The 22312-nt window shown below is 41.9% G+C and overlaps 1 protein-coding gene across 4 annotated transcripts in view; it reads left to right on the plus strand.

Moving 5' to 3' along the window:
* Positions 1–19593, plus strand: part of brpf1 (bromodomain and PHD finger containing, 1) — a 46349-nt gene extending 26756 nt beyond the window's left edge. For 2 of the 4 annotated variants that reach the window (XM_080181731.1, XM_080181730.1), the window contains exons 10-14: positions 348–481; positions 1893–2008; positions 4971–5125; positions 11172–11313; positions 19039–19593. In XM_080181731.1, coding sequence (XP_080037857.1) covers positions 348–481; positions 1893–2008; positions 4971–5125; positions 11172–11313; positions 19039–19155 — 664 coding nt within the window. In that variant the 3' untranslated portion in view covers positions 19156–19593. Of the gene's footprint in view, positions 1–347; positions 482–1892; positions 2009–4970; positions 5126–11171; positions 11314–17579 lie in introns of all 4 variants that reach the window. The other 2 variants (XM_080181733.1, XM_080181732.1) reach the window with 2 other exon arrangements.
* Positions 19594–22312: the final 2719 nt, after the last annotated feature.

A 22312-nucleotide genomic window follows, 5' to 3' on the forward strand; every position in this document is an offset into this window, starting at 1 on the left:
ACAATCTTTGTTGAGTTGCACACAGTTAATGACATGCGTTCTCTGAATAGCAGCCTAGCTAGAGCGTTGAGTTATGGTGTTTTGCTCTCTGATCTATTTTACTGGTTGGGTTAGATCTGCGATGCACTGGTTAGGTTGAAATGGTCCCCTGTGCCTCACCATACTGCGACATATATTGTACTACCTTTCTCTAACATAATGTCAAAGTTTGCAGTTGAGAGATGCATGCAAGAGTGAGTAACACCCATCTTCTGGAGGGTGGCATAGAGTGCGGGCCTAGAGGAAATTATAGCATTTTCCAAGCATTCCCCACTTCCATCCTAAAGGAATTTTGTTTCTCGCATTAGCACAACCCCTTCGAAGCAGGGCCGAGGGAAACCTTCTTTTTCTCGAGTGAACTTCCATGAAGATAGCAGCGAGGACACTTCCTGTACAGAGAATGAATCCTATCCAATTGGATCAAGCAGGCATGGACATGGTGGTGAGTGCACTTTTGGAGAGGGTTAAAAAAAATTAAAATTTGTCACTTAAGATCCAAAACATTTTCCTTCTATCAAGTCATAATCACAAACGATGCTGTCAAGCAAGGAAGATTAAAGTGTTTTGCCAAATGAGGTATGTGAAAAGGTAAACGTGTTGTGTGGAGTATCAAGTCTGACAACAGCATTAGCACCTGACATTTTAGTAGCAGAATAAATGAAAACATAATGCTTATACATGTGTCTATGTGCATGCATATGCATGTAATACGACATTGTATAAGGTGCCACCATTTGTATTAAATGTGCTGCATGTTAGGACATACATTGCATAGCAATATAGGAAAAAAGTAAGTTTCTATCTGTAACAAAAATGGAATTGTATGAGGATTACAAAGCATTAGATCAAGGTTTGTTAAAAGTCCAGAGTATAATGGCGAGACAGAGTACGAGAAGCACACAGTAGATAAGACAGGTTAATGTTTTGGGTGTACACCTTCAAAAGGATAATGCATCTTTTCTTTTTGCAGCTGCTGATGGACCTGCTTTGTGTTTCCAGCATTTTCTGCTCTTATTGCAATTCCCATCAACAGTATATGTTTTTTACATTACTTTGTGTTCGATAATTATATCCAGTCGCCATTCAGAGGAAGGCCAGTGTTTTAATTGCTGTGACCAGTAGTGCGTGTTACGTGCCTTTTAACAGGTCTTTGAATATGTACATTGCATGTGTTCTCTCTACTGTCAGTTTTTCCTCAGTTCTAATATGCGGAATATAATCTTTGTGCACATCTTGCTTCAGCTCATCCCACGAGCATACATTAGTTAGTACAAATAGGTTGGACATCATCCTGTAAAAACTACTGGCAGAAATATTTGCACTTTGTTCTGGTTTTATAGCATTTCTCCCTCATGCAGTGTAGAAATAACCCAGATTCAAGTGAAGGATCTTCTTTAGCAAACCTTAACTTGATTTTCCATTGTATGGTATTACTTGGAAAGGAGTTTGTTCATCATAACTGTTCTTAACATTTTGAAAGTGGGCTTAATGCCTTTTACTTTAATGTATTATTCTCCAATATCTCTTTGTCCAGTGTACTAAAGGACTTCAAACTATATAAGCATGTGCTGCATTGCATGTGGGTGTGAGGGCAAGTAGCATTTTGAATGTGGCGAAACACTTGATTTGGAATGGAAGATCCCAGAACCTAACTCATGATGCTAGTGTAAAAACAAGTGACTTCAATTATCTGCAAATACAAGTTTTCTATCTTCCACATTGAGAGAAATTTGAATGATTCTTAAATTTCATTTGAATTTTTAACAGTTAGGATTCTTGCCACATGGCACAACTGCATTCAGAACTGCCTTTCAAATCTCTACTGAATGTGCTAAATCTCTTTCTTATTATAGTGCGCAAGGGACTGAGCCGGTCCACAGGTTGGATGTCAGATGATGAGGACAGTCCATTGGAGTCTCTGGATTTGGTCTGGGCAAAGTGCAGGGGATACCCATCCTACCCAGCTTTGGTATGTCCTTTGACAATGGTGAATAAGCAGTTTGCCTCTGAGCAATTCCTCGCTTGTCCTTTTATTACGTGCTACTTCTTTTCATTGCCATTTAATTTCTGCAAGTTATAACATTGCACAAAGGGTGAGACGAGTGCATTTTTCATCAGATATTTTAGTGTGTTTGTTTGTGGAACGCACCTCCCATTACAAAATAGAAGGAATAAGCTAAACTTTGATCTGTAAATCAAAGAAGAACAAAGGCTTGCATTTACATGGTGCCTTTCACAACCACAGGACATCCCAAAGGTATTTTCAAAATAAAAACTTCATTGGCTGTAAAGTGATCAATGTTATGCTATTGTAAATGCGGCAGTCAATTTGCACCCAGCAACTGCCACAAATAACACTGTGATCTGATGGGCAAGTTAGGTGGACCTGTGATACTAAATTGCCCCTCAGTGCCAGAGGATTAATAGGATAAATATATGGGGTTGCAGGGATAGGGTCTGAGTGGCATTGTTGTCAGTGCAGTCTCGATGGGCGGCACGGTAGCATAGTGAATAGCACTGCTGTGTCATAGCTCCAGGGACCTGGGTTCAATTCCTGGCTTGGATCACTGTCTGTTTGGAGTTTGCACATTCTCCTCATGTCTGCGTGGGTTTCCCCCGGGTGTTCCGGTTTCCTTCCACAGTCCAAAGATGTGCGGGTTAGGTTGATTGGCCATGCTAAAATTGCCCCTCAGTGTTCTGAGATGTGTAGGTTAGAGGGATTAGCAGGTAAATGTCGGGATATGGGGGTAGGGAATGGGTGGATTGTGGTCAGTGCAGACTCGATGGGCCAAATGGCCTCTTTCTGCACTGTAGGGTTTCTGTGATTCTATGGACTCCTTCTGCGCTGTGGAGGTTCTATTCTATGAAAATAAACTTTCCAAATTTTCGACAATGAGCAACAAATTAAAGTGATTCTGTGCAACATAATATTCTCACTAGAAATCTATTGCTTCCATTTGAAAAATCATATTAAGTGAAATAGACCCTCGGAGAGATGGCATGGCCAAGACTCAGGAAGTCACCACACACAGAATCATTGGTGCAGATTCATGTCTCACCACTCTGTGGTGCTGTACCTCTGTGCTCTAACATGTTGCATTGCCATTTATAAACTAGTTAAGAGCCGTCCAGGATTCCTCCACAACACGGTGGTTGGTAGACCTCAACAGAATCTAGCCACGAAAAATAATATGAAGTGGCACTTATAGGGGAATCAGCAGAGCATACTCCAGAATACCTGCTACTACTTACTGTTCGCTTCTAATGGGACAAACTCCAACTGATACAGAGGAGTCTGGACTGAAGATTTCAAAGAACTAAGAAAATTACAGCACAGGAACAGGCCCTTTGGCCCTCCAAGCCTGCACCGACCATGCTGCCTGACTGAACTAAAACCTATCCTTTTGGGGACCATATCTTTCTATTTCCACCCTATTCATGTAAATGCCCAGACACCCCTTAAAACTCATTATCGTATCTAAAGCTTATTAGTTATTGCTATGATACTTGTAGGGATTGATAACTTAAAAAGATGTTTAAATTTCCAGTGTCTGACTGGAATGATCACATGATGAAATGTAAAGTTTTATGACTTTTACTCCATCAAACGAACTAAAAACAAATTGACTAAACTCTTTTTATAGCCAACTGAAACTCTAGAGTGCAGAAAGTTTTCCTTATTTAACTGTTGAAATGACTATAAATCCCCAGCCATGATTATACTTTACACTGTCCCTTAGATGGTCACTGTTCTTCCAGAACCAGTCCAAAGCTATTCTCCGTTCGAATTACCAGCTTCCTTTTTTCTTTCCCAGTCAGGTAACTTTTAATCTCAGGGCTGACTTTCATGATGAGGTTTATCCTGGAGATTCCTCGTGTTAGCCAAAGATAGGCAAATCTTCCAATCTCTTTTAAATCCTCACAAACTGGATCGCTTCAATCTGAGAGTGAGCACCCACCTGCCTTCTGTGTGGTAAATAAAGAAGACAAAATTTTCCCTGCTTTGGGTGTCGGACTGCCTCTTTGTCTCGGATCCTTGCAGACTTCCTCATCTCTGAGTTTCAAGGCGTATTAGAAAATCCCTATAACCCAATTTTACAGTTATTTGCTCTGGACTTTTCCCATCTCAAAGCCAGTCTCCATGGCAATATGAATTACATGGCCTTGTATCCAAGTGGAAATGCTAATTAGCTATGCTCTGGATCCCAGTTCCATTCTAGCTTGGAATTAAGTACTCACTTTAAAGAATCAGAGAATCCTCACCATGCTGAATGAGGCCATTCGGCCCAACATCAACCCACCCAGACCCTATCCCCATAACCCCATGTATTTAACCCTGCGAATCTCCCTGACACTATGGGGCAATTTAGCATGGTCAATCAACCTAACCCACACATCTTGGAAGTGTGGGAAGAAACCAGAGCACCTGGAGGAAACCCATGCAGACATAGGGAGAATGTGCAAACTCCACACAGACAGTCACCCAAGGCGGGAATTGAACTGGGTCCCTGGTACCATGAACCAGCGTTGCTAACCACTGCACCACTGTGCTGCCCTTAGAGTACAACAGTTTATAAAAACTGACATTCCCGACACCTCCTGTGAGGCCTGGAGACTGATGGTCTATCTACAATCAGCACGGATGCTCTTGGCATTGTCTAGAATGCACAGATGTGAACATCTTACATTTTCTTCCTCTTTAACTTTTAACAGCCAAACCACCCAGGCTTGTTGTGGGACAGAATTCAGAGCATATCACATGCCACCCCCATGCCCCCATTTTTGCCTAAAGTTCCCAAAACATAACAACCTTTTAAGAATTTGTATTTGTACCTTATTGAAAAGAGAAGTAAATAATTTTGAACCACCTTGTACAGAAAATCACAAAGATTCTCAAGAATGTAATTGTAAATCCCAATCTTCTTCCACAGATTATAGATCCGAAGATGCCTCGGGAAGGGCTGTACCATCATGGTGTTCCAATCCCTGTTCCACCACTGGACGTGCTCAAACTGGGAGAACAAATGACTGTGGAAGCACGGGAACACCTCTACCTCGTCCTTTTCTTTGACAACAAGAGAACATGGTAATATTGAGAGAACTGTTCCTTCTTGCTCAGTCCACAGGGTTGAAGCAGATTAACTTGAGATAACGTAGATTCTGGGAAATCACCAAGTTAAAATAGTCAATAAGAGTAAGGAGAAATGTAAGTGCAGGTTGCTGGAGGAGCTCCAGCTCAAGGTAGATGAGCTGGCCTCTGAGCTACAGACACTGAGGCTCATCAAGGGGAGAGAGGGTGCCATTGTCAATGGGGTGCAAGTGACATCCACCCCCCCTAGACTGGCTAACTCTAAGGGTCAGGGACAAGAGGGGGCTGCTGGGAGGAGGAAGTGGGGTGAGGAGCGGAGGCCTCAGCCTCTTAATCTGCATAACAAGTTTGAGGTTCTTGCTTCCAGGCTGGACGAGAACGAGGCAGGTGAGGTTGGTGAGCAAACTGCACACGGTACAGTGCTGCAGCAGGACATAGGCAAAGAGAAGGGGAAAAGGAACATAGTAGTGATTGGGGATAGTGGGGTGAAGGGTATTGACACTGTCCTTTGTCACAATGACAAAGTGCACAGAAGGGTGTGTTGTCTGCCTGGTGCTCGGGTACGGGATGTTGCAGCTGGGCTGCAGAGGAACCTGGAGTGGGAGTGTGAGAATCCGGTCGTTGTGGTACATGTGGGTGCCGGCGACGTAAGCAAAATGCAGACTGAGGATCTGGGGAGGGAGTATGAAAAGCTGGGAACGGAATTAAAAAGTAGAACCGACAAGGTGGTTATCTCTGGGCTACTGCCTGAACCGAGTGCAGACGGCCGTAGGGTTGACAGGATTAAGGAAGTGAATGGGTGGCTCAGGGATTGGTGTGGGAGGAATGGGTTTGAATTTATGGGGCATTGGCACCAGTATTGGGGTAGGTGGGACCTGTTAGGGCGGGATGGGGTTGGTCTGAACCGTGCTGGGACCAGAGTGCTGGCGAATCGAGTAAAGAGGACTGTAGACAGGGCTTTAAACTAATTAGGGGGGGGGAGGGTGCGAGGGTAGGTGATGTTACGAGGTCTAAAGTTAAGGAGAGGGTACAGGTAAGGGAAGAGGCCGAGGATGTCCCAATAATAGAGGGAGTAGGGGGCGTGAGTATAGTTGGTGGCGTTGCGGCAAATAGGGTCCAGATGAAGGCTGGGATGAAAGCACTTTATCTGAATGCACGAAGCATTCGGAATAAAGTGGATGAGCTGGTGGCGCTGATCGACACAAATGGATACGATCTGGTGGCCATTACAGAGACGTGGCTGCAGGGTGACAGGGACTGGGAGCTGAATGTACAGGGCTATCAAGTGTTTAGGAAGGATAGGCAGGAGGGAAAAGGGGGGGGTGTAGCTCTGCTGATTAAGGATAGCATCACGGTGGTAGCAAGGGATGATATTGGAGCCAAGGAGCAGAGGGTGGAATCGTTGTGGGTGGAGATTAGGAACAGCAAAGGGAGGAAGACGCTGGTGGGTGTCGTCTATAGGCCCCCGAATAATGATCTGGAGGTGGGGTGGGCTGTTAACGCGCAAATAAGTGCGGCGTGCAGGAATGGGATGGCCGTAGTTATGGGGGATTTCAATCTGCATATTTGGTCGACCCATGTTGGACGCGGGGGGCTCGAGGGAGAGTTCTTGGAATGCTGCCGGGATAGTTTCCTCGAACAGTGTGTGTTGGAGCCGACGAGGGAGCGAGCTATCTTGGATCTGGTGCTATGTAATGAGGCGGGTAGAATTAGGGACCTTGTGGTGAAGGATCCTCTTGGGGAGAGTGATAATTGTATGGTGGAGTTTCTGGTGCAGATGGAGGAGGAGAAAATGGGTTCCCGGACACGCGTCCTTTGTTTGAATAGAGGGGAGTACGGTAGGATGAGAGAAGAATTGGCGAATGTGGACTGGGGGAGCGCGTTGGAGGGAGGGTCTGTTGAGGAGCAGTGGAGGATCTTTAAGGAGATCTTTCTTGGTGCTCAGCGGAAATTTATTCCGATGGTCAAAAAGGATAGTAGCAGGAGAGGTAATAAGCCGTGGATAACGAAGGAGGTGAAAGTGTTAAACTAAAAGCGGAGGAATTTAGAGTAGCTAAGAGTAGTGGGCGAGAAGAGGATTGGGAGAGGTTTAAATGTCAACAAAGATTGACAAAGAAGTTGATAAAGAAGGGTAGGAGAAACTATGAAGCTGGGCTAGCGCTTAATATAAAAAAGGATAGCAAGAGTTTTTATAAATATATAAAAAGGAAGAGGCTGGCTAGGGTGAATGTTGGTCCTTTAGAGGATGAGAGGGGGGACATAGTGGTAGGGGATGGGGAAATGGCTGAGGCCTTGAATAACTTTTTTGTTTCGGTCTTCACGGAGGAGGACGTGAATAATTTTCCAGGTGTTAGCGATGGAAAGATGGTAGGAGTGGAGGGCCTGAATGACATTATTGTTACTAGAGAGGCAGTGCTCGACAGACTGGAGGGACTGATTGTGGACAAGTCCCCAGGACCGGATGGAATGCATCCAAGGGTTCTGAAAGAAATGGCGGAGGTGATAGTGGATGCCTTGGTGATTATTTTCCAAACGTCGCTGGATTCCGGGGAAGTGCCGGAAGATTGGAAAACGGCTAATGTTACGCTGTTGTTTAAGAAGGGTGGCAGACAAAAGGCAGGGAATTATAGGCCGGTTAGTTTAATGTCTGTTGTAGGTAAAATGTTAGAATCCGTGATCAAGGAGAAAATAGTGAGGCATCTTGAGGAGAATTGTTTGATAGAGCAGACGCAGCACGGTTTCGTTAAGGGGAAGTCGTGTCTGATGAATTTATTGGAGTTCTATGAGGATGTGTCTAGGGCAGTGGATAGAGGAGAGCCGGTGGATGTGGTGTTTCTTGATTTTCAGAAGGCGTTTGATAAGGTGCCTCACGAGGTTATTACAGAAGGTCAGGGGGCATGGAGTTGGGGATAGGGTGTTAGCGTGGATAGGGGATTGGCTATCAAATAGGAGGCAGAGAGTGGGGGTCAATGGGTGCTATTCGGATTGGCGGTTGGTGACTAGTGGAGTGCCCCAGGGGTCGGTGCTGGGGCCTCAGCTATTTACCATTTATATAGATGATCTGGAGGAGGGAACCGAGTGTATGGTGTCGAAATTTGCTGATGACACCAAGATTGGTGGAACGGCAAATTGCGCGGAGGGTGTGGAGAGTCTGCAGAAGGATCTAGATAGGCTGGGCGAATGGGCCAGGAAATGGCAAATGGAATTTAGTGTTGGCAAATGTGAAGTTGTCCACTTTGGTAGGAATAATGGTAGGAAGGACTATTACTTACATGGCGAAAAACTGCAGCATGCGACGGTGCAGAGGGACCTCGGGGTCCTTGTGCATGAGTCGCAAAAACCCAGCCTGCAGGTGCAGCAGGTGGTCAGGAAGGCAAATGGGATGCTGGCCTTCATAGCGAGGGGGATTGAATATAAAAGTAGGGAGGACTTGCTGCAACTGTACAGGGCACTGGTGAGGCCGCAGCTGGAGTACTGTGTGCAGTTTTGGTCGCCGCACTGACGCAAGGATATTTTGGCCTTGGAGGGAGTGCAGAGGAGGTTTACTAGGCTGATACCGGAGTTGAGGGGGTTGAACTATGAGGAGAGGCTGAATAAACTCGGCTTGTACTCGTTAGAGTTTAGAAGAATGAGGGGAGATCTCATTGAGACATATAAGATGATGAATGGGATGGATAGGATAGAGGTGGAGAGGCTCTTCCCGCTCAGAAAGGACAGTAGGACTAGGGGGCACAGCCTCAAGATAAAGGGGGGGCGGTTTAGAACGGAGTTGAGGAGGAACTTCTTCACTCAAAGGGTGGTGAATCTCTGGAATTCTCTGCCCGTTGAAGTGGTGGAGGCTGCCTCGCTAAATATATTTAAGACGCGGGTTGATAGGTTTTTGATAGGCAAGGGGATTAAGGGTTATGGGGAGAGGGCGGGAATGTGGAACTGAGACACGACAGATCAGCCATGATCTTATTGAATGGCGGGGCAGGCTCGAAGGGCTAGGTGGCCTACTCCTGTTCCTATTTCTTATGTTCTTATGTACCCCAGTCCAACGCCGGCATGTCTTCTTAACCATTTACTCTTATGGGTCATATTTCAGCTTTATATAAGAAGCACTTTGTGAACCTGTTAAACTTCTGCAACACAATGGAAATGGGAGATCAAGTCAAATATATGATTGAAGTTTTCCCTTCAACATATGGCTTTAAACTACACAAGTTAATTATATTATTAATCTTGCAGTAATATCGACCAAATACAAAGCATGCTTTGAGACTGTGAACCCCATTAGTAAAGTTCTAGTTTGTACATAGATGTTTACAACATACAAGGGAGATATTTGGCCCATTGTATCTATACCAACTCTCTTGCCAGAGCAATCTGAACGTAATTCTTTCACACTTGTATCTCCCAATATTGTGCTGTGCTTCAAATAATTATTTACTTTTCCCTGAAGAGATGCTGTGCATTCTTCTTCAGTTACTCTTGTGAGAAATTCTACACTGCTCTGGATAAATACATTTTTCCTAAATCTCTCCTTATTTTTAGTGACAATTTGAAATTGGTTAACCATCATTAGAGAGTCCTATGCACAAAGAAATTAGTATTTTCCTGTGCACGCTATCAAAATATTTAAACAATTTTACAGCCTTGATTAGATCTCCTAGTTTCTTTAACTGTTGTAATCTTGATTTACAATTCCCCTGCCCTCCCCGTCACTCTATCTAATTAGATTAAAATTACTTAAACATTTCAATATATTAAGAATAGATTTATTCAGTAAAGCAATGAAAATGATTGTTTCTTAGATATGGATTATTTGACGAGTAATCCAGACGCCTTCATTAATAACCCAAATAACAAGCTTTCTCGTCTCAGTCAGAGTTTTAATTCCGTTTTTAAAAAGCTGGTATCAATAAAAGTTACGATGAAGTTCTCGGATTAGCACTTTAACCCAACTAGTCCACTTGTGTCATTTGGAGAAGAACACTTCGCATCTTTTAACAGGTCTGGCCCCACCTTTCCAGGTGTGTTCAATTCCACTCCGGTGTGTTTGACTCTAATGTGCCCTCTGAAGGAGTTTAGCAAACCATTCAATTGTATCAAACTGGCACACAGTGGTTCAAGATGGCCCATTGCCATCTCCTCAGGATGTCGAGGAATGGACAATAACTACTGATTTTTGCCATGAGTACCCATATCTGAGAATTATTTTTCGAAAAATACACATAGTGTACCAAATAAACTCCAGTAAAGTTCAATCTCATGTAAACATCGATCTCTTACTTTTGGCAAAAAGAACTCGTATTCACTAAAATAGTACTGTTTGATTATTAATTAAAACAATACATTCTCCAATGGCGTCTCCCTTCACTTCCCTCCCCTTCCCTTCAATACCAAGTAGCATTGAAACTGCAGGCCCATCCAATGCCACCTCTTCTTCACCCAGGCTGCCAGGGAGTTGGGGAAACTCTCCAAAGTGGGAGCACCGCCCAATGAAACTGTATCACACAGCAGCCTCCAGTTTGATGCCTTTATAGGATTTTGGTGGGAGCACACTTCACCTAACATCCAGTGAGTGCAGTAAAAGCAGATCAGGCTGGATAGAGTGCCATGCCACCTTAAAGTCTAGGTGCTCCAGATCCAGTTCAAAATCCACGGTACTAGAGAAAACGATCTTCAGGGACTGATTAAGCCCTGGTGCTGTGATTGGAAGCAAAGATAAGTTCCACAGTTTGGAGCTGTTCTTAGGCATGCACCCAATTCCATACGTCTCAATGATAGCTTCCCCCACTGACTTTTAACTGGAACTAAGTCCCTTGAGAACGTTACTCCTGTAAAAGTCCCTTTTATCTAAAAATCTTTTATCTAAAAATGGGTCTCAGAAATTTGACTTCTACACAAGTATATCGACTGGTGGGAGCAGGGGGGAAACCGAGGAAGAGGAGATTGAATCTGAATGTTTAGTGGAAAATAAAGTGTTGGTGAAATATTTACGTATTTAAGTAGGCCACTTGTCTATAATACTGGTACATAATGTGTTCTTATTACCCAGGCAATGGCTCCCTCGAACAAAACTTGTTCCTCTTGGTGTGGACCAGACCCTGGATAAAATGAAGATGCTGGAGGGGAGGAAATCAAACATCAGGAAATCGGTGCAGATTGCATATCATCGTGCCATGCAGCATCGAAGCAAGGTGCAGGGCGAACAGAGCAGCGATTCCAGTGACACTGACTGACCATAGAAAGTTCATTCATTTTTTTAATGTTTTATTTTTTTAAAATAAAAATGGACCTGCAGCTCAGTGATACTGAGTGTAAAATGCAGAAGACAGCAGCGTCTCAAAAGCACTGAATTTTAAACTATAAAGTATGGAGCAGAGACAGAACAGTGCTGGCCGCTAGACGTGAGCCGATGGACAGCCGAGGGTTCTGAAAGCAGGAAGCAGAGCAGCTATTACAGCATGACTAAAACATGTTAAGCAAGAGTCAAACCATTCTTTAAAACACAAAATTAAAGCAAGCGACAGAGTCATCAGATCTGGCTAAACCCAAGTCTAGATTTTTTTTCTCTCATAAAGTTGGCAAAATCAGAAGCCATATAATTTGCTTTAATTAAATTGAGACATAAAATGAGCAATATAGAACATCGGATACTGTGAAGCCATGGATTGCCTTAATTCTTTTACTTGCTTAGAATGATAAATAAGTGATATTATGGACTCGCGATTCCTGCATAAAGTCCATCCCATCACATTTACACAGTGAAAAGCCTGCTTATAGACAGGTCTATACCAGAACTTAAAATCTTTCCATTATGTTACTTATCCATAATTTTCAGTTGAAAAATATACCCTGCCAATCCAGATGACCTAACAAAAAGGAAATGAGCACGGGGAGCTCTGATCAGAGGGGAGTAATAGCCGAAAACCATTGACAGTAATTAAATGGGGAGTAAAGTGAGTAATAATGAAAATGAATGAGTTCACTGCTAGATTTCAGTTCCACTTCTCAAGTACATAAAGACAACTCTATATTTGTTTTGGGACGGTAATTGTGATTTTAAACTTGCTGCTAAATACCACACTTCAAACCATACATAATTGTGATTATATACTCGGCAATTTAATCAAAGTAAAAGTCTGCTTATCCCTTCCTATAAAATCAGTGAAGACTTGTGCTATTGAAGTGACATACGCTTATCTACATTACACTCATGTTTACAGCTGCACACACTTATCTGTAACTCTGGAGTTTCTCAGACATGATCACATTTGTATGAACAGATTTAGCCTTCGACATGCCTTTTATGTTGCAGGGAAAGTGTTACTGTCTGACCTTCTGCAAAACAAACCGAGTATAGAACTTACCTAAAGACAATAAGGTGTCCCATTCAACTTTTTCTTTTGTTAGTGGCTTAAATAATGCTGACAGTACTTTTGGAAACTGCTGGACAGAAGTGTTTTTCTCAACAGAACAGTGTGTGTGAGAGAGTCAGTTACCGGAGCTTTACAGGCTGCTAGAGCTGCATTTTCCCAATCTGGGTTTGTGAATCGTTTGCACAGGCGGGGTGATAAAATGGTCATCTTCTGCACTCCCATTCACAGCTGTATTCTCACCTGAGAGTGCTTTAGTGGGATCAGGGATGTGGAATCTGCTCAGTGAAGGCACTTTAATTAATGTGGATGATTAACTGTTGAAAGTAGGCCACATAAGTCATTGAATAAACCTATGAACGCAATTGTTTCCTGCTCTGAATTGAAATTTTAGTCTATTTTTAAAAATTAGACTGTGAGGAGCTTAGCAGAAATATTGGGTTTCTAACTCTTGCGTGCATTCCAGAAGAGCGAATTACGAAAGGGACATGGAAAGACTGTGCCACGCGTAATGTTACCTTTAAAACAATTCTCAGCCACAGCTGAGCGCACAATTAATTTTGATAGAATTTCCCTGGTGTTAGATTGTTTACAATTTTCAATTAATTTGCAGCTATTTTCTGACTGAGACAGACACCATGTTTGGTCATGGGTGAGTAATTTAAGGGCACTTTGTGTTGTACCAATAGCAGGCAGATGGATGCTGTCGGGCCTTCTGTTTTGAGGCAACTTCTGCACTAATAGAGGCCTAAAAGAGTAAATCAGCCAGCCCTGTGAGTAGCTAGACGGATACAGAAATCCATAGGTACAGTGCTGTGAATGGAGCATGAAGTCCCAATTGAAGTGATGAGGGCTGAAAGTCTGCTTTTGTGCTACTTTGAGCGGAAATCTGTGATTGAAAGCTAAATGCTTTTTTGAAGAGCATTGGCACACTTTCTATATTTGTCTCCCCAGCAAAGAGAGTACTTTCAGTGTAAAGTATTCCAATGACCCCCAGAATAAATGGAAAACGATGAATTAGATTATTTCATTTCTACGGTGGTCTCCTTGTGGGTAAATGGGCCACCTGATATACTGAGCCACACAAACCAAGAACGTCCCAGTTCGCTCCCTGGTCTGTGCTGATTTGGTAGTGGAGGTGGAGATGCTACAGTTGGTGTCAATGTTAGGTGTTGAGTATAAGGGAAGTTACTTATCTAGGGTTTCTGCTTCTGATCACAATCCAGTGACATGTCTGCCCTTGTCCACTGAATTGCTACTGAAAAACATGGTAAATGGTACCAATACCAATTTTTTCTGGTTGTGCCCAATAGAACGCAGTAGAATAGACTTGCCATTAAAGTTTAGCAACTTAAGGTTGTGTGTGTCTGCGGAATTCAGGAAAAGGCCTCCTGTACGGGAAAGAAGCAAAAATGAAATCCTTTCCAAGAAATTCCCATTTGTCTCCCTGGGGAAACAATGTGATGACTCGTTCATTTTGGTTGTTTGTATAGGGAAAATATCGTGAGTGGGTGGCATATCCAGTCGATTGTTCTAAGTCGTGCTGCTATGGTGGACAGGAATGGTATCTTTCTGGTCTTAGAGCAGTTGTCAGTCCAATGACACTGTTAAAAGTGTCTGCCTTTGTCAGTATTTCTAATAGTAATACATGTACACAATCATGTTCAAATGCCAAAAGCTCTTCATGTTTTACTTTTTTTTGAAGTACGGTAGCAATGTCAGCTAATGTGATAGTGCCACACCAGGATTGAAATTGGAGCCTGAGAGAAATCCTGATCTCCGTTCTCAGCTTTTTGCTGGGCTCCTGTGAAGGAGATGTTTTAAGTTTCGTTCTAGTTTTTCTGAGGGTCAGAATTTAAATAGGAAATATTATTCTGTCTTCTCCACCCTAGCATTATTGCTGCTTAAGGAGATCCAAAGGAGAGAGTATGGTCTCTCCATTAAGTAGATTCATCCACTGCCTTTTGAACCCTAGTTTATATTAGTCACATACCAAGGAGAAGAACTATTGGTCAAAACCCCAATGCAATTTCATCCTTAAGTATTTTTCTACAAAATAACATCCTGAATCTAATTTTTTACAAAGGTTATTTTTTAAAAGTATGAGTTTATTGATCTTTGAGTTGGGTTTATCATCTCCTGTTTTTTGTTTCCCCAGAAGCTCAGCATGAAAGCACTATATTTCATTTCCTAATCTGGGGCGGCCCAGTGATTAGCACTGCTGCCTCACAGTGCCAGGGACTCAGGTTTGACTTTTGGCTTGGGTCACTGTCTGTATGGTGTCTGCATGAGTTTCCTCTGGGTGCTCCAGTTTTCCCCTCAGTCCGAAAAACGTGCTGGTTAGGTGCATTGGCCATGCTAAATTCTCCCTCAGGGAACCCAAACAGGCGCCAGAGAGTGGCGACTAGGGGATTTTCACAATAACTTCATTGCAGTGTTAATGTAAGCCTACTTGTGACTATAAATGAACTTTAAACTTAATTTAGGTGACAGTTACGTTTAAAATCAAATGAACAAAAGTGACCATTTCTAAAAGTGCCATGACAAATAAACTTCCAAATTATAAGAAAATAATCAAGTTTAAATCATTAATACTGCCACCCATTATCAGCTATATACTTCAGTCCCTCCTGTGTCTATTGGTTATTATAAGGCTTCAAGCAGATACTGCTTGCTCCCCATCTAGGGAGACCCTGGCATGGACAGGGCCATGGAAGAAAGGCAGTCAGTTGGGCAAAATAACCTTTTCAGTTAGTGATATCTATGCTGCAACTGCATGGGGACACATTACTGTTGGAACTTTGGAAATTGCAGCCTAGAATTTATTGCTATCAGTATTAATGCATTAATATATTGATTTTGTATTCCGCTGTATGTTTCTTTATAGGAAACATTATTATGTCTATTAGATTGCACTTTCAAATAGCAAAAACCGTACTGTATTTGTTGACTAAGATCACCAGCAATAATTTTTACAGTGCACTCATATTTTTGTCCCATTCAAGGAATCAAAGTGGAAGTGTTTGTGTCATCATTGCTTTCCTCTGAGATAACTTTAGTGTATTTTGTGAATGGATGACCAAGTATACATTCAGTCAGCCAATGGCCTCTGCTAAGAACGGTGCAAGGCTTTATTTGATAACGCTGAGGAACTGTGTTAACTGGTCCATGTTTATCCTTTCCACACTACCTAACTGGACTAATGGTCACCATTTGGATATCTGACCAGATCTAGCAATAGGTGGGTGAATGAGACATGCACAAGCCAGAACTTTTAAAGATACTCAATATGTAGACAGATCTTTAATAATGTGTCCACAGAAAAACATTTTGCAGCATCACTTTGATAAACAGTGTGTATGTTTTTTTTTCTATTAAAAAAGTGTAAAATAAAGAGAAACTTTAAAATAACTTGCTAAAACATAAATTAGCAAATCAGATTTTTTTAAAAAATGGAACAGAACCAATCAATATAGATTTTTTTAAGTTTACTATCTGTACGTACGCTAACAGTTACTGAAACTTAATCGCTAAAACAAATTAGCAACTCATTTTTTTAAAAAAAGGAACAGAACCAATCAAATATGGATCCTATTAATTTTTTTGAGTTCCCTATCTGTACCTACTCAGGAACAGTTACTATGTGTCTTGTTGCAACATTGAATGCAAAACTAAATTACAAATCAACATCAAATATCATGTTGAATTACAATCGTGAACCTCTTCGATTGAAATATGTGGTTTCAATGCATTGTAACTTTGCTCTTTAATTTCATTTGCCCTCTTTTCCACCCCAACCTCTTTCCACGGTGGCACAGTGGTTAGCACTGTTACCTCAGAGCGCCAGGGGTCCGGGTTCGATTCCTGGCTTGGGTCACTGTCTGTGTGGAGTCTGTAAGTTCTCCCCAAGTCTGCATGGGTTTCCTCCGGGTGCTCCAGTTTCCCTTGCACAGTCCAAAAGATGTGCTGGTTAGGTGCATTGGCCATGCTAAATTCTCCCTCCGTGTACCCGAACAGGCTCCGGAGCATAGCGACGGGAGGGTTTTCACAGTAACTTCATTGTGCAGTGTTAATGTAAGCCTACTTGTGACACCAATAAATAAACTTAACTTTTTCTCTGCTGGGTCACTCTGTCCTGGGTCACCCTCCTGATAATACAGTTTGGAATTTCTCAAATTTGTACATGAGAGCAGAAGAATTCTTGTTTCAAGGTGGGGTGGGAGGGTGTATGTTTACTTCCTGCTCATGAAAATTGGACTATCATAACGTATAATGGCCTCAGTATCTAAACCAAAAAGAAGCTTATCTTTTGGGAGCATTTGACCCCTTGGATGTTGATGGAACCTTTTGTGCATGAACGCTGACCTTCCCCTGCCGTGTTTGTTTCTAGTCACTCACTGTATATTTGACCAAATTGGAACACACATAATAATCCTCTGTTACAAAAGATCTTGTTTATATGGCAACATTATGATACAACACCCTCACTGAGTTTTAAATTAGGGTTAAGTAACCTAAGCCAGTTTTCTATACAGCCCAGTTCCTTTTACTTCTAACCATTCAAGGATTTTTTTGTGAAGATGAGTTTGATTTAATTTGGTTAGACCAACAAATAAAGGATTCTGTTTGCTTAATAATGACAGCATCTCAACAGACAGGCGGCAATTTAGACTCAGCCGTCACTGAGGAATTGGATTGTTTAAGGTGTTTAAGATAAGGTAATCTTTCAGAACCCGTAATTCCATTTGTGCCAAGTTTGTATACAATAGAGCCCATGTCGTGAATTCCCATGTTATTTAAAACTCGTTCCAGAATATACCAGGAAGGGCAGTCTTGGAATGGACGGATGCCACAAGTGAAGCTTTTCATAGTTTAAATTTAATTCAGGGATCTTTCAGTTGCTCACGTGATTTAAGTTTGCAATTTGCTTTCCTGATATAAAAAAAAATGCCAGCACACAGCAACAGCAGGAAAATTGTAAAGTAGAATAATGCTCAGACTATTGGTGTTGGTTAGAGGCTGTGAAATTGGGCAGTGATTCAGAACACTAGGCTTTATGGCACTAATGTTCAGTTTATGTTTGACAGCTCAACCATTTCCTATTGAAACAGTGTCATACATACTTTACAGCTGACCACAGCTAACCCTGAGTTTAACAAGATGACTCACCTTGGGTAAGAAGGAATGGTTTGATTATTTGTCTTGCAGAATAAATTTGTATGTTTTAAAGAAAAATGAAATTAATCCATTTCTTTAATTGTTCCCATCTATTTTGTAATGTTTCCGACAACTGGTTTATTCTCACGTTGTATATCTAACTCTTAGTTTTTGTTATTTTTGTGTAAGCCCAGCTTGATATGAGTGCGATGTTAGATCTCAAACAAGAGGCGGACCATGAGTGTTGCTGTTGCCGACTGTCTCTAAAGCTTTGTTGATGTTTCCGTTCTCATGGAATCTGGGCAGAATATTCTCCTCCCCAAGTGGTCCATTTTGGAATTCCGCATTGAATGGAATTTTACTGTAACCCTAGCGATTTACAAATCCTTATCAAATCAAACTAGTGGATTCCACTTGCAGGCTTGAGCAGAATGTTGTGTTTGCTGTTTTGTGGATAAATACAAACCCTTCGCTCCAAATAAAAGTGTATCTCACTAAGTTAAAAGCTTTGAAAAAAGGGAATGGTTTAGAAGGATAAGAGTGCTGAGCATGTTTTGCCACTACATGAGACTGCTTAGTGTGGTAAGTCGTTCCGGGGAGAATAATCATGATCAGTGAAAGAATGAGCGGGCTAAGCTGAACATTCGTCTGAGATCATTAAGCATTTTGGGATGTTGTTAAATTGCAATTGTAACTATCAGGAGAAGTTGTTTCAGTATAAAGACATCCTGATCCCCTGTATTGCTTATATCTTTGTAATGGAGTTGTCATGGCCATCGGTGTACACCAGGAAGAACAGTTGTAAATGGGAAACTCCATTTTAAAGTTAAACCTGTACAGGAAGACAAAAGGATTTTCTTAATCTTCACCGTTCTTCCCTGAAAAACAGCCATCTACTTCAACTTTACTAGTTCACTTCTAATGTTTGTTTGAGTGGCACTAATTTGGCAGAGTTGATGTAGACTCTTGATTCAGTGCCCTCCTCTATCTGGAAATGCTTAAGCCTGTCATTTTGCAAGGTAGAAAAGTGGTTACCTCTTTCACCTCTATCTCCTCTTTTTACTCTTTTTAAGAAGTCCTCTTTTCCCCCAACAAGCATACGAAAGCACTTTTCTGCATGAAGGTTCAGACAGTCGACGTAACACCCCATTTGATCAAGCTCTAAGCTATCAACAAAGTGTGATATTTTGCAGCGTCCCTCATTACATTTGCATCAGGTCTAAATTACATTTTAAATTGTGATATGGATTATATTGAATTCTGCTAGTTTTGTTGGGTAGTCTTCCCCCTCCCCCTCCCAAGTGGAGATATATTTTTTTTAATGTAATTTGCTTTCCAAAAGGAGAAGAAACATTTAAAAAAACAAACCCTCTGGTTTTTTACACACAGGACATGGGTACCAAAATTGGTGGTTCATTGGTGGAGAACAAGGACACCAAACAGTGCAATGCAGAAGGAAGTTGTCTACCTGGAAAACGCATTTTATATAAAAGCTCTGTCTGTTAACAGGTGAACATGAATCGATGACTCAGTCAGCTCAAGGTTATGCCCTAGGCAAATCCATTGTAAATAATGTACATTGTTATGTTAAGGATTTTTAAATTATTTTTTGTTTGTAAACATCTCTTGACATTTCTAGGCTTTCAGCGAAAACACTTCTTTGAGTACATTAAAATGGACATCATGAAATCTTTTCTAAATTTTTGCAGGTAACTCTAGTGGGCAGCAAACTGATGTGGTGTGATAGCAGAAGCACCCTTTTAAACAAGTACATTTAAAACAAAACAATTGTACTACAAATCCTTTCATACCTTGGGCTAGGAGCACAGTACTCCAATCCAGCAAAAAAACTCTAGATACTCCTTTTAATTTCTAGAATGTTTTTTCAGTTTGTATTTATTTTGGAAGAAAAAGATCTATCTGATTCTTAGGAAAATAAATAAATGGCTATTTGAAAACCTGTGTCAGCTGCCTCACATTATTCAAACTTGTCCTGAATCCTACCTCTCGTTAGACCCTAAGGTCAGGATTTTGTGGCCGTGCTCACCCCAAAACTGGAAAATCCTGCCCGAGATCGATGGATCTTTGCCTGGTCCACCCGCTATGCTTTCCAGGACGGGGCAGACAGGAAAATTCCCCCTAAGACTCAAAAGAAGACTGATTACAACCACTTGAGAAAACTGCAAATAAGAAAATACCAACATCATATTATGAGGGAAAATTAACATTGGGTGTCTATGGTGCTATTTTGAATGGGCTCAGAAGCAGAGGGATCTCGGAGTACATATGCACAAATCCTTGAATGTGGCAGGGCAAGTTGTTAAGGTAATTAGGAAAGTATGCACACTTTGCAAATGAGGGCTTTGACTACAAAAAGGAAGCCATGTTAAACCTGGGAACACTTGCATATATTTGGCACTTTGAGACACAAGATATCCCAAACCGCTTTACATCAATGAGGTGCGGATTTGATTTGATTTATTATTGTCGCATGTATTGTTTCTTGTGCGCTATACAGACAAAGCACACATACATAGAGAAGGAAAGGAGAGTGCAGAATGTAGTATTACAGTCACAGCTGGGGTGTAGAGAAAGATCAACTTAGTGCTAGATAGGCCCATTCAAAAGACTGATGGCAGCAGGAAAAAAGCTGTTCTGGAGTCGGTTGGTACGTGACCTCAGACTTTTGTACCTTTTTGCTCCACCTTCTTCTGTCGGGAAAGAGCCAACTCTGACCTGATGGGCTGAATGGTCTTCTGCTGTAAACGTATGTTTCTAGTTACCCTTGAATTTCTCTTTGAAATCTTTTCTAGTTGCTGCATTGTCAAATAGATTGTTTCTGAAAATAACAACTAACCACATTTATGGGTTCTCCAGATAGTCAGGTCATAAACACTAAAGCTATAGTTGTCTTTTCTTTTGCTTTATTTTCTTCTGTGTACTAATTACACCTGGGCCAATATTGAACTTCTTTTAATTTTTTGATACAAAAATGTGACATAATCAGAGGAGAGATGAGCATTTTTTTATTGCATAACTAGTTGTTACTAAATCATAGAACCCCTACAGTGCAGAAGGAGGCCACTTGGTCCATCAAGCCTGCAGCAACAACAATCCCACCCAAGCCCTGTCCCTGGAACCCCACGTATTCACCCTGCTAATTCACCTGACACTAAAGGCAATTTTAGAATGGCTAATCCACCTAACCCACACATCTTTGAAGTTTATTTATTAGTCATAAGTAAGGCTTATATTAATGCTGCAATGAAGTTACTGTAAAATTCCCCTAGTCATCACAGTCTGACGATGCCTGTTTGGGTCAATGCACCTAACCAGCACATCTTTCAGAATGTGGGTGGAAACCCATGCAGATACAGGGAGAATGTGCAAACTCCATTCAGATAGTGACCCAAGCTGAGAATTGAACCCAGGCCTGTGGCATTGTGAAGCAGCAGTGCTAACCACTGCTACTGTGCCGCCCATCTTTGGAGTGTGGGGGAAACCAGAGCAGACACAGGGAGGACATGTAGATTCCAGACAGAGTGATCCCAGGCCAGAATTGAATCTGGGTCACTGGCGCTGAGAGGCAGCAGTGCTAACCAATGTGCCACTGCTTGAAAGAATTGGGCAAGCAGATCAAACCAATGAGGTCATCATCCTCAAATTAATATATTTCACAAACTTTATATGAGATTGCAAGCCAAAGGAATTGCTTTAAGAAATACTCAAACTTGGACGCTTTGCGGTGTTTCCTAACATCACAATTATGGCGGCTTTGAACTCAAAATGCTCGTGAAATAATTGAGGGTGATGCTTCTGCTGGTAACTGTTACTGAGTAAGAAGTCTCACAACACCAGGTTAAAGTCCAATAAGTTTATTTGGTAGCAAAAGCCACTAGCTTTCGGAGCGCTGCTCCTTCATCAGGTAAGTGGGAGTTCTGTTCACAAACAGGGCACATAAAGACACAAACTCAATTTACAGAATAATGGAATGCAAGTCTTTATAGGTAATCAAGTCTTAAAGGTACAGACATTGTGAGTGGAGAGAGGGTTAAGCACAGGTTAAAGAGATGTGTATTACCTCCAGCCAGGACAGTTAGTGAGATTTTGCAAGTTGTGGGATTACAGATAGTGTGACATGAACCCAAGATCCCGGTTGAGGCTGCCCTCATGTATGCTGAACTTGGCTATCAGTCTCTGCTCAGCGACTCTGCGTTGTCGTGTGTCATGAAGGCCGCCTTGGAGAATGCTTACCCAAAGATCAGAGGCCGAATGCCTGTGACCATTGAAGTACTGGAGGTGATGGTTAGGAGATACTGGGAGTGATTATTCAGCTTCACGTTTTAAGGAGTGTACTGAGGTTTCAAGGCAAGGCCACCACAAGAGGAAACATTAATTTTCACACAGTGAAAGCTACAATTAGAACATAGAACATTACAGCGCAGTACAGGCCCTTCAGCCCTCAATGTTGCGCTGGCCAGTGGAACCAAATTAATGACCCTCTAACCTAAACTATTCCAATGTTATCCATATGCCTATCCAATGACCATTTGAATGCCCTTACTGCTGCAGGCAGGGCATTCCACGTCCTTACTACCCTCTGAGTAAAGAACCTACCTCTGACATCTGTCCTGTAATTATCACCCCTCAATTTAAAGCTATG

This window comes from Carcharhinus amblyrhynchos, chromosome 3 (assembly GCF_965287045.1).
Source record: "Carcharhinus amblyrhynchos chromosome 3, sCarAmb.v2.hapA, whole genome shotgun sequence".
NCBI lineage: Eukaryota > Metazoa > Chordata > Chondrichthyes > Carcharhiniformes > Carcharhinidae > Carcharhinus > Carcharhinus amblyrhynchos.